This window comes from Schistocerca piceifrons, chromosome 6, assembly GCF_021461385.2.
Source record: "Schistocerca piceifrons isolate TAMUIC-IGC-003096 chromosome 6, iqSchPice1.1, whole genome shotgun sequence".
Classification (NCBI taxonomy): Eukaryota; Metazoa; Arthropoda; class Insecta; order Orthoptera; family Acrididae; genus Schistocerca; species Schistocerca piceifrons.
In genome coordinates, this window is record NC_060143.1 from 279,088,045 (window position 1) to 279,101,030 (window position 12,986).

Sequence of the window (12,986 nt, forward strand, 5' to 3'; positions counted from 1 at the left end):
TTGAGTTCATCTTGCTTTACAGAGCAGGAGAGCCTCCGACCACCGTGTTCTGTAGTGAGGCACAGGTATCCTACCCTTGTTACCAACTTGTGGTTTCTGCGGTTCTCAGTCACTTTTTGTGGACATTCACACTAGCACGTAAATAGCCCACCGCCTTCACCATTTCCACGATGCTCACAGCCAGGTGCTGGGCCATGGCACACTTCCCTCTGTAGAAGTCACTTACACCAGAGGGCTTCCCCATTTGTGGCATGTCTCACTGCTAGAACAATTTCCCCAGCTGGGTGTGCTCCACATCACATACCCGCAGTGCCAGCAGGCAGCACTCAGCCTCATGATTGGATGCAGTCAGCGTTTTGGCTCATCCGCATATTTTCTCAACTATGTGTTTCTGATTGTTTTGACAGAGTAGAAAGGGTGGTGGGAAATGAAGGAGGTGTGTATATTTTATTTAGTTTGTATTCTTTTATTGTGAGAAATGGTATTTTACTGTAGAGTGATTTGTCAACATTCAAAATGTTTCTTTTCTTCTCTACACCATTGTCTTCTTTATGAATGGTGATTCTCTTGTGGAGTCAATTTTATATATGCCATTTTTGTTTGAAGAGCACCTTAATCAGTATGCATTTGCCGAGTAGTGATTTTAGTCTCTTTAAATGCTAAATATGTGTTCATTTAAATACACTGACTGCCAGGTATTATAGACTAGCTACTAGATATCACATCGGCTGTATTTATTAGTGGTGGTTGTGGGTGTCACTATTTTTTCTATACTGTGTTGGAGTGATCCCTCTTTTTAAGATGTTGTGGAGCATGAGGTAGAGTTTCCATGTAACTTTTCTTTGCAGGCTCTGAAATTTCAGGAAAGCTACAAATGTATAAAGAACTTGCTCTCTGAAACATAATTTATGAAATTTTGTAAAAGAGAACCAATTAAATTCCTCTGCTCTTGTCCCATTTAATGTAACTGACAGAAAAGCTTAAATTTTTATAAATGCCCAATGCAAAAAAATTGCAATTGTTTCAAAATTTACTGATTTGTAGATGCTCCATCAACACTTCTTTTTAATTTTTTGTGGAAAAGGGTGTAGGAATGTTAATATAAATCTTAGAAGTACTTTCAAAATAGGTTTTTAATTTTCTTCATGCTGCCCTTTACAATACACTTATTAGTCATTTCTTAAATAACCACATAACTGAATTCTATTGGACTATAGTAGTATAAATCTGCTTTTTACCCCTTTTCTGCTGTGGATATCTTTTTTTTAAAAACTAAATATTTCTGTCTACATTTCTTTCAATGTACATAAATACTTATGCTGCAAATTGTGAGCACTTCTTTTTAATTTACATAAAACAGGCTCGAACAAGGAACACGACATACTGTTGTGCTACTCCACTTGGACAGAACAACCATGGAAACTACATTTTGTTCCTGAGATTTTTGTAGACCATTTTAACAACAGTTGTTTGCAGTATAATAGAACCAAGAGACTGTTATAATATGATGAACAATATTTTAAACACAACAAAAACACAACAAAGATTACAGTACTACTATACTGAAGGTGCCAGGTGACTGTAAGATCTTTCTCACATTAGTCTTACAGCCAACACAGTCAATCTGCCCCAATATGTTTGAAACACATCAAAGTTTGCTCATCAAATATCACAAATGCCCTTTAAAGAATAAAAGTCATCTCAATATAATATATGCTGCAGGAACAAACAACACTGCAAACTGACAAGATGTATGAAATAGGAGACATTTACAAAAATGTTTCTCCTCCATTAACCTCATTCGAATAATCTGATTTTTGTTTATAAAACATTTTGAATCCCTACAAAAAGAAAGTCCACAATTACATTTTTCTTGGATGTTCTATGAATAATGAGCCTCTCACAATGCCCATGCCAACAATGGGCGTATCTTTAACAGGAATATTATTTTTTCCCCCTCAAAGAAGCAGATTCAAAGGAACATTAAAGAGGCCTATCACAATGGAGTAGTATTAACAGTCATTTTCTCAGATGTGAAACAAAATTATTGTCATTTATGACAGTAAGCAAAATTTCATATTCATAAACAATGAATTTTTTTACACCAATGGATAGAGCCTCACATTTATAGCATGCTCCAGATGAAACAGAACACAACAAATAAACACTTCCTACAATATAACTAACAACAAACTTTAAGTATTAATTCACAATAATATGAATGGAACAAATAAAGAAACACCCCACAAAAAGAAACAAATAAAATTAGCACTAATAATTCCATCTTGCTATCATACCAACATGACACAAAACAAGATGTAAACAACTAACATACATAATTAAGGTGATATATATTACTTCAAATTAATCACATCTTCACTATGAAAACAATTAATAATTAATATAACATTGCCTAGCCTACCACATATAAATACACAGTATGGTCATCATCAATGGTTTCTGCCTTTCCTTAGATTGAATTATATGCCAAGACTGAACAACTTAAACATCTATGTTGCACCTTCATACATCATAACGTTAACATAACAATGGTGGGGATTAAGAACAGTCACAGTACAACTGGCAAACCAGACATTAACGACATATCTTTGGTTAAGTAATCCGTGTCCCTTTTGGTAACTTTACAGATATTTTCCTTCCGACACTGTACTATTCAGTTTACACAATTTTCACTGGAGACAGAAAATCTGTTTTATACTGCCTTCAAACATCAAACATTCAAACATAATAATATAAACACGCTCTTTATTTTCTATTCTATAAGTCTTTAACAATCACTTGTTTTAATTGCATTCAAGTAAGACTAGGAAAAGTGCCTTTTGTACACAGAAAATGGTAACAATAATGACATAAAACTAGCATTTTCATTGAAGATAGTGAATACTAAGAGAAAAAAAGATGGAGTGCAAGGTTACAGAAAAAGTGAATTTATGGCAGATGGTACTTTAGTGAGGGATCCTTTCCAGGAGGTGGCACTACATGTATTGTACAAAATACAGTAATTTGACAACAACAGCAGGTGAAAGACAACACTGATTTAAAATGCTTACAGGTCTGTGTCAGTCAAAGAATTAAAATGATGCAGCCTGCCACATCCTGCACTAACCCTCATCTGGAGGCGCACTTGGTCCTGTCATTTGAAATATTTACTCAGCAATTTGTCACATATATATCAAGTATATCAGGAGCTGAGTGAATTAAGAAGTACAGACTATGTTTGGTGTAAGCCATCTGAAGTAATAAAATGAATAATATAAATAAATTATTTCCAGTTCCATGAAATACACACCAATCCGCCATAACAGTTATTTAACACCATAATACAAAACTTATTTGTAACAACAAATACACAGTGTTCTGCACAGATACATTTATTACTGTACTTAATGACAACATACTTAAGAACTTACAGGTTCAAAAAATAACAAACTGCTTTTGTTATGTAAAGGACATTTTTTAATTTTTTGTTTTATTTGAGAATTCAACATCAATTTATAAAAATTACTCTGAGTTTTTCATACAGTATTCAGCAAAACAGTTTCTGCTCTTTCATTGTCACATGCAAACACAGTGCACAGTATTTCAAATCTGATCATTTCATTTTCAAAGAAGAAACATTGACATTTAATTACAATCTTCACAAATTTTATCTCCTTTGTGCTGATATGATTTTGTTATGCTATTTTACTAAAATGCTGTTATTTCAAGTAAAAAAAAATACAAAATGATATAGAGAAATTCACAAACATACAGGTGGCCGGCACAGTTCTCAGTCGTCGGACCCGTACGACACAATGTGACTATTTTGGTTACGGACGGTCCAGGGGCAAACCACAGAGCGCAGGCCTTCCTGACACCCAACAGAGAGAAACAGCAAGTGTTACAACACAGCACATTTAAAGCTTTCAATTACTACAGTCATGCTGCTACATACAATCACGGAAAGGAAAGACTGAGCGTAAATGGAAAAGAAACAGTATTCACAGGCGAACAGTGCAAGTTTAGTCTTTGAGGTAGTTTGAGGATATCATTCATCTTACAAATGAAGCAACAAATGACGAAATGCCACAATGAGCACTACAGAAGAATTACTAATACTGAACTTTGGAAATATTTTTAAAGCAATACGTCAGGAAACATCCATGCATTAAACAACTGTCAATTTTTAAAATAACAGTACTTCCTATATCCTAAAATGCTTTCCATTCATTGTCGGCTACTTCAACTGCCGAGAGTACCTAATGTGTCTTAGCATGCCATGATCACTAAGTTCTTTGTTTAATGATATAAAAAACTGATAAAAATGGTATATTGCCACTGGCAGAACACACAAAAAAAGACACAAACAATTAACAACAATTCTCTAGTTGTGGCATTATTTACACTTTTTTTTAATACGCTGCTTGGTTAATATGCAACCACACAAGATACAATCTGAAGGGACTCAAACTGCATACATGGGAAGTATTAGTTAATACAGCCTAGAATAATATTGCTAACATACACAAAAAAAATTACAGCACTAATTAGATAATAAACCAATGTGAATGATGGCACGATGCAGTTGTTTATGCACGAGCATGCTTTATTAAGATATATGCACATGCATGTGCGTGATTTTGCTCGAAAGACAGTTAACTACTGTACATGTGTGTCCAGAAAGTACGTGTAACAATGATGGAGAACAGCACGACTGATGCAAGATGTTAGTAAAAAGAGATACATGTTTATTAAACACTGAAACAGGCAGTAATACCATATAAACCTACAATTTCCTAAGCACCCCACATCTATTTTATGACACGTGCACCACTCTACATTAAGCAGAAGAAAAAGAAATGGATTGGAGGGGACAATTTTTTTTTTATTTTTTTTTATTTTATTATTGTTATTTGTAAATGAACTGACACCTAGAGAAATTTGCTTCTTGAATTTCTGTTGTTACTTAATGTTATAAGATTAACTTGTAACATCATGATGACTAGATGAAAACTGGATCTTGATATTAGTACAACTAGGAAAAATCATAAGTCTTATTGTGAAACTCTGATTACATGAACTGGTGGGAGTTACAAAATAATGTTTTTTTCTCACATTATAAAGTGTCAAAATACACAATTTTAGGAACTATTTATACCAGGAAGCAGTAATCAAATGAGAAACTATATCAGTTACAAAAATAGTATGATATTTCTGCAACTGAAACATGTACCAACATTCTACTTTGCAAAAGTGCAACTTGGAAACTACATGAAAATCTTTTTAACAAGATGTCACTCTTTCATTTGTTTCTTCATTTTATCTTCGTTTGATTGAGTTTCCCCTGTTGCTTGTAGTTTGACGAATAACGTTCAATATTTAAAGTGAGTCAACTAATAAATGCTTTCATCAGGCACAAAAGTTTATTTTATATTATCATCATCATCGTTATTAATATAAATATTATTGGAGTGAACTATAATTTAAATCAAAAAATGAAAGCCACTATTTACTTCACTGGAGTGCTTACTTTGGACAGCTATATAAATTTAACCTTTTACATTGAAAACTGTTCCATGAAAAGCTACTCTATTACAGTGAACAATACAATGAAGTGTGTGATCTCAACAAGTAGCTTCTTTCTATTTCTGAACATGTGTAAATTACTCTGTTTGAGAAAATAGTGTGGGTGCTCAGCAATAAATGCATCATCCTGAAGTAAAAACAACATTATCCAATGATAAATCTATGAATTGCAACCCAACAACCAATGTCACAAGGTGTTCCATTCCTTGGAGCTCACCTGGCACTTAGTATGGTCTGGATGCCTCCTTGGAGCGCTTCAACTGCACCTTAAGTCTCTTCGTGCCAATCTGGAACCCGTTCATCGCCTGTATTGCTGCCTGGGCGCTGACTGGGTTGTCATATGACACAAAACCTAAAAAAAAAAATAGCAAATACAACAATTTGTTATATACCAGGCACATTTACTTTCCTCCAGATATTAAAAGTAATAGTGACAGTGTCAAAGAGAGGTACTTTGTAAGGAAACTAGAGCTATTTGCAGCAATAAGGACAAAGATTCAGGAAAATAGCTGATGAAATGTTTTGTAACAAATGTCCTCCTCTGTGGTACTGAATCATGGACAATAAAGAAGAACAATAAAGCTAGGTTGGAGGCTTTCTGAGGTGTGGACGTGGAGGAGGATGGAAAAATAAGTTGGATGGATAGGGTGAAAATTGAAGAGGCAGTGCAAAGAGAGGGAGAGCAGAGAGTTACAAAGTGCAATAACATAAATGAAATGAAACTGGGTAGGTCATGTATTAAGAAAGGAGGGGGCTTATAAAAAAAACAGTCTTAGTGGAACATATGGAGGTCAGGGAAGAAGAAATTTAGTTCCTCGACAATGTGCTGAATGGCAGTATGTACGGCAGCATTAAACAAAAGAGATGTTGAACTGCCTCAAATGGAGATGTAAAAGACCTGCTACGATAGCAGGAATCTAATGTACTGAGGGTTTTATTTATTTATTTCCTATAGACATATCTATACATTGTACTGCAACTGAAACTGAAGATGAACTTTACAAATACCCAGTTATCAAGTAAATATGAAGGCAATTCATTTCTATTTTTAGTGTTTATTTTTTACTTTTCTTTAATCATATACTTGCACTGTCCTGGCAGAATGCTGCACCACAATTTTTGTTTATTCTCGGAACATGCAATGTAATCCCCACTATACTTGCAAGCAAGGTCTTGTGTTCATTTATAGGCAAGAGGAAAAAAAACAACCAAAATTTGAATCTTATAATTCACACGTAAGTAATTCTTTACCATGGTCTAGCACTAATAATGTATGCAATCCACTTATACCTGTCCAGTACATCTACTGTTTCTTTGCCTCGTTTGTTAACCATGAGTTTGAAACTTTCGGGTTCTCTGCCTGTTCTCCATGCTACGTTTTAGCATTTGTCTGGTACTTTCTTAGTTTCAACAATTAACGGCCAGTTCCTGCTCAAATTTTCAGCATAAAGCACTTCAAATTCTGTTCTTTATGGTCTACTCTTAGGTCACACATTTTTAATAGTGAAACCAACTTTTGACTTTAAATCCTATTAAAAAGTCTTTAATGGTTCTTTTACAAACTATAAAATCCACTGCTGATGGACATAAGCTCCTAAAAGTCTCAACTGTTAACATATCAAAGCTAAAACGATGATTTAACAGGCAAATAGGTCAACCCTGCCTTGCAATAACCATTTTATGCGATCATATACTAATAACAATGATTTACAGGCCCCAAAATCACATTTTTCTTGCCATTTGGCAGGAAGGGTGGGAAGTCTTCCACAATAGCGGATGATGTCCAGACAAGCAAAACATTAAATAGGAAGCAATACATTAACTGAAGCTCACACCCTGCTGCACACATGGAAGTAGCTTTGTTGTTTTGACCTCCAAGCACAAATAGTAGCTTCTCTGCATTTTTTTAGCTTCTCTATAATTTTTTCAGTCCCTCCTCTCACGGCTAACTTTTAGCCTTAAGTGCATACAAGGGCTGGCTGATACACTCTACATACTCCACATCTTATCCTCTATAAATATTTTTTTCTAAACTACTTGCAAAAGGAAACAAGTTATAAAGTGAAAGTATCACTTACCAAAACACTTTGAAAGATTGGTTTGTTTATCAATGAATACTTTGGCTGACACAATGTTCCCAAAGGGCAAGAAGGTGGATGCAAGATCAGTATCACTGAATTCTTGTGGTAAGTGGTAGATGAAGAGGTTTGCTCCCTCAGGCCCCTCTATCTGCTTGCCAGCTGGACCTGTAGTGCTGCCAGCCCCTGTTATGCTCCCAGGTCCAGAGCCACCTCCGTGGGCACCGCCACTGCCGAATGCTGGAAAACCTGTGGTGCAAAGAAACGCTTGGCACATGCACGCACGTGGATAGCAATAGTATTATTATATCTTTATAAATGTTACTGCATGCATTTTATCCAAATACTTTTACTTGGAACAGTGTAGTGAAGGAAGTTACGAGGTTATATTAATAGTGCTACAAATTAGCAGCGAGTAAAGATGACAGATTTCTAGTTACGTGCTTTAGCTACCTACTAATGTGCATTCTACTTTCTGTTGCTAAAGTAAAAATTCATTCTTCCACATTTGCTACAGAGAATTTAAAAAGTTTATCATAATATTCTAATACCATCATGTTAAAAAAAAAAACATTGAAAACCTTAGGAATAACTTTAACTTTAACTGTCAATAACTTTGAGTAATGCCAACATACTACCAACCTATTCTGTATCAGAGATCAGTTTTTAATGCTGTACAACATATTGCAGAAATGTGGAAATGATTATGTCCCCTCCCCCCCACAACGCCCTTACACTATAACTCTTAAGGCAAATATTGTATCTCTTAAGTTTAATACTGTAGATGGTAACTGTGCTGTTTACGTAGACCATTAAAGGTGGTTGTAGATAAACAGTAGGTCATCCACGGATGTCTCTCAGCAGATTATTGTGGGAACAATCTATCATATTGTGCCCTCATAGGTTTGATTCAGGTAAGGGAATTTAACTAGCCACAAATAAAAAAAAATGTGACAAAGAATTGCCAGTGCTGTTAACCAGTCTGGATCTCAAAGGCAAACGAAGTCAAGTTCGAAGCGCAGCAAAGGAGCTTCAATGCCTTAAACTAAAAAACTTTTTTTCTAGGAACTCTAAGGTACTACATCTGTGCCCATATTTTTTTAATGTTTTGATGCAATCTGATACAATGCAGCAAAGCAATTAGGCCTGAGAATTAATTTTAATTCAGCTGAAGCATTCATTACTTTACCTTCAGAAAAATGATCAAAATCTGAATGTGCTAAAGGAATGTACCTGAACTGTTTCAGTTTCTGGATGCATGTTGTGTACAGAGGATTTATCACAGATTTCTTTTACATCTGCCATAACAACATATGTAATTGCTCACTACTGAACATTGGTTTTATGTGCTTGCATTTTTCTTTTCTTTAGACACAATTTGTGAATCTGTCTGTGGTAATATAGAATTTTCCGAAATGATTTCTTACTCTACAATTTTATATTTATCATATTGTGTGTTTTCCAGAGTTTGACAATTGTAATTTCAGACTGTATTTCAGACTTAATACTGCAGAGCTTTCTTTTCATATGAGAAATTAAAAGGGTGTTTTACTATGACTTAACTGAAAAGAATCCCTCTTTAGAATTTTTATTGCCATAAATTTTGTTCGTCCACAGGGATTATAAGTAAGAGCAAAAATTCATGTCCAGCAATCACCTATTAAATTTATTTATCACTTACACAATGACCTCCTCTAAATTACTTCTTGCCTTAATTGTGTCACTCAGCACACAACAACAATTAGAAGCAGACTAAGGGGGGCAACAGCTTTACTACACAACATAAAAAATTAAATACCAAAAATACACTGATGTATACAGCAAATATAGAAAAGGTGCCATGCAGTGTTGGTAATACCAGAAGTAACACTAAGATACAAATGGTGCCTCTCTCTCGTTCTGCCAACCTTCCGATTCATGCAATATCTACTTTCTTTTTTAAGTAGTCAGATCACTGTACTTTATAAAAGAAGAACTTACATTTCATATTGCTATAATTAACAGAAAAACCACAGTCAAAGGAAAGGCATCCAGCAGTCACCGTCTTGGCACTGACCAGCGGGAGACAGAAAAAACATGTGAATTTTTGAAAAATAGAGAATTAATTTCATAGCCCTATAAGTCACGATTAACAATATTCAAACGAATTTATTATTATTGTCTTGGTTGAAATTTCTGTAAATTAAGTAGTTGCTGGAAGGCTTGAAACAACTTTTCACTGAAAACTGTGAATTTGTGTGTCTTTATATTCACTTTGTGATTAAACCAATGTACCTAAGCTTCAAGACCGTAAAGCAGTTACAATTCCTTTATTATTGTTTTCACTTGAAAAAGATGTGAACTACGGTTAACTTGTGTGATTAACATTGCCACCAATTATTTGTTGAATTTCCCTGCAGCAATAAATTTAAACTTTCCTACAATTTGTCAATATTGCCCAGAATTTTATTTAATCATATTTTTACTGTGTTTCTGATGCATATTACCAACAGTAATATTTAACTATCACTTTTGGGTGACTAAAATATGTAACATTTTCTGTGTTCGTATCAGAGTGGGAAAGGAACAAATGGATGAATTTTTAAAAGAAATGGAAGAATGGGCAGTGAGACAAGGTGACGTCATTAGACTTAGGACTTAGTGGTGAGTACCTTTCTCCAGCACTCCAAAACATCACTGGTGCTTATTGTTTTGATCCCTCTAAAGCCACGGTTACTGTCTATCGAAAATATGTCGCTGATGTATGTTAATGATGCAGCAGTAACTCAAAAGTTTTACATAATGAATGAAATGATCATATGGCATTGTCGGCCGGGAGGCCCCATGTGGGGAAGTTCGGCCGCCATATTGCAAGTCCTTTTTAGTTGACGCCACTTCGGCGACTTGCGAGTCAATGATCATGAAGAACACACAACACCCAGTCATCACGAGGCAGAGAAAATCCCTGACCCCACCGGGAATCGAACCCGGGACCCCGTGCGCCTGAAGCGAGAACGCTACCGCAAGACCACGAGCTGCGGACAGTTTTACATGATCTATATATGCAATAGGACATTTACCTATCCATCCACCATTTACAATTTCAAAGTAAAATCACAGGATGTTGGAGAAAATAGGTGATGTGATGGGAATGACAGAAGAAAAATTAGGACAGTCTCCCATATTGTCCTTGTGATTCGTCGTTATCTCATAGAGATCAGGTGTTCTGCCAATCATCCACATCTCCACAACTTTATCTTCAATGCCATAACTCAATGTCATCGTCATATGTCCCTTGACACAATTTCAGGGAACACATCATGATGAAGACATCCAGTTACAGGGTCAAAATATCGTGTTGGAAAGATGTGGATCACAGGGAGAACACCAGAGCTAACAAGATGACAGGAAAATTAGGGTTCAACAGCCCTGAGACACATGATCATTGGAGCTAAAGCAGAAGCTCTGGCGGGGGAAAGATGTAGAAAAAAAAAAAAGCAGTTGCATCCCTTTCAAGGAAACCATCCCAGCACTTGCTTTAAGCAATTAAGGGAAACCAAAGAAAACCTAAATCTCTATCACTGGACAGACATTTCAACACCCTCTCTTGAATGCAAGTCCACTGTCCTATGCACTAGGGTACCTTACATAGTGAGGTGATGAAGCAGTAAACAAATATCAAGTGTAAACTCTCATGAATAGTTCATGAATCAACTGATGAGACAACTAACACAGAAATGAAAACTACAGCCATCATCTCTCCATATCCTTATTGTAAATGTTAACTGCTAGTCTACAGCACCCATTCCCTGATTGTAAATTCACTGTGATGCTCCTCTGCTTTCAATGGTGGTGCACTTGGCATGACCACGGTTGGAATTACCACTGATGATAAGGTCATAAATACACACAACACTACAAATCACAACATTACTTGCCACAGAGATGAAAGACGTGCAAAGTTAGCAGTACTGTTGAACATAAGTTTTTGGATATTACTTCCAGTAACACAAGAAAAAACAGAATCTTTGTGTGTACAGTTCTCGAAGAAAATCTGTCTTGAAACACTGGGTTACTGGCGAAACAAGATACAATGAATGAACAGAAAGTAATACTGGTCTAAAATCAAATAATGAAAATGGAATGTGACTGATTTATAGTATTATTTTTATAGCAGTCAGCCTTCACAATACAGTCCATCACTATATCCGATTTGAATTCCAGAACAATCAGATCATTTATCAGAATGTAAATAATTCAGAAGAGTTATCTCCATTTTGAGCAAAAAGGCAAAAGCAAGAAGGTCAAGATGATGATTACACATTAAACAAAATTAGTGTGACAGTATACACAAGAAATACTAAGGTGCAGGGTATAGAAACAAATGAAAGAAATTTTTATGTAAAATGGATGTGAAACAAAACAAGGGGATTTTGGTACATGAAGTGTGTGCTAACAAAGTATTGTTTACTTGATAATGAATGTTTAGCCCTTAACAGTGCTGGAATATTTGGTACTTTCATGGTGCATGGGGTAGGTTTCACAATTAGACTGCTCATATTAATATGAGTCATTAGTAATTGGTTATAATTAAGGGTATTGTACTTTTGGAAAGTATATTTTTCAGCCTGGGAGGTTGGTAGGTCTGAGGGTCTTTGACAGTATTCATCTCATTCGACATCTCCATCTTATTTCAGATAATGACGGCATGAAATCATTCTCTTTGTACAGAAGCTCTAAATGACGACACAGTGTAGTACCCTGTAGTAATAGGATACTGCTTTGTTGGTTGGAGTGGCATCACTTTGCTCAGACTGAGTCACAATAACCCACTATATTTTCTTGCCTAGAGGATCATCAAGGTATTTCACTACTAAGCATCAAGAAAAATTTTAAAATTCAAAAAGCCATAGTAGCTGTATTTTAAGCATTTTCCCTCTCCTATTACACCATTATTTCTCCATTCACAGCACTTTTCCTCTTGCTTTCTTTTTAGTTAGTACTACTACAACTCTAGAGAATTAGCAGTTAGTAGCAACTCATCACACATAGAATAATATCTGGCAAAAATCATCATTATATGGAAATCATTCATTTTTATTTAGTGAATGTAACCTACATCCAATTTTAAAATTCATCTTTGTAGGATTTCATTAACAATGTTGTATTTTGATACTCCACAAGCTACCTTACAGTGTGCAGAAAAGTTGATTCCTTCATAAATACAGGCATGAAAACAATTAGTGCTGATAAGCATCCAGATTAGCTCAATTTCATGGATTTCTTCGTATCGATCAGTTTTGTAGATGAATGTAGGAGGATGTATGTTGCCCAACTCTTCTT

General features: G+C 35.4%; 1 protein-coding gene across 16 annotated transcripts in view; it reads right to left on the minus strand.

The window, feature by feature from the left end:
- Positions 1–1,115: 1,115 nt before the first annotated feature.
- LOC124802672 (CUGBP Elav-like family member 2) overlaps positions 1,116–12,986 on the minus strand; it is an 858,657-nt gene continuing 846,786 nt past the window's right edge. For all 16 annotated transcript variants that reach the window (XM_047263599.1, XM_047263598.1, XM_047263594.1 and 13 more), the window contains 3 exons: positions 7,665–7,913; positions 5,804–5,938; positions 1,116–3,871 (listed from right to left, as the gene is read on the minus strand). In XM_047263599.1, coding sequence (XP_047119555.1) covers positions 5,811–5,938; positions 7,665–7,913 — 377 coding nt within the window. In that variant the 3' untranslated portion in view covers positions 1,116–3,871; positions 5,804–5,810. The remainder of the gene's footprint in view (positions 3,872–5,803; positions 5,939–7,664; positions 7,914–12,986) is intronic.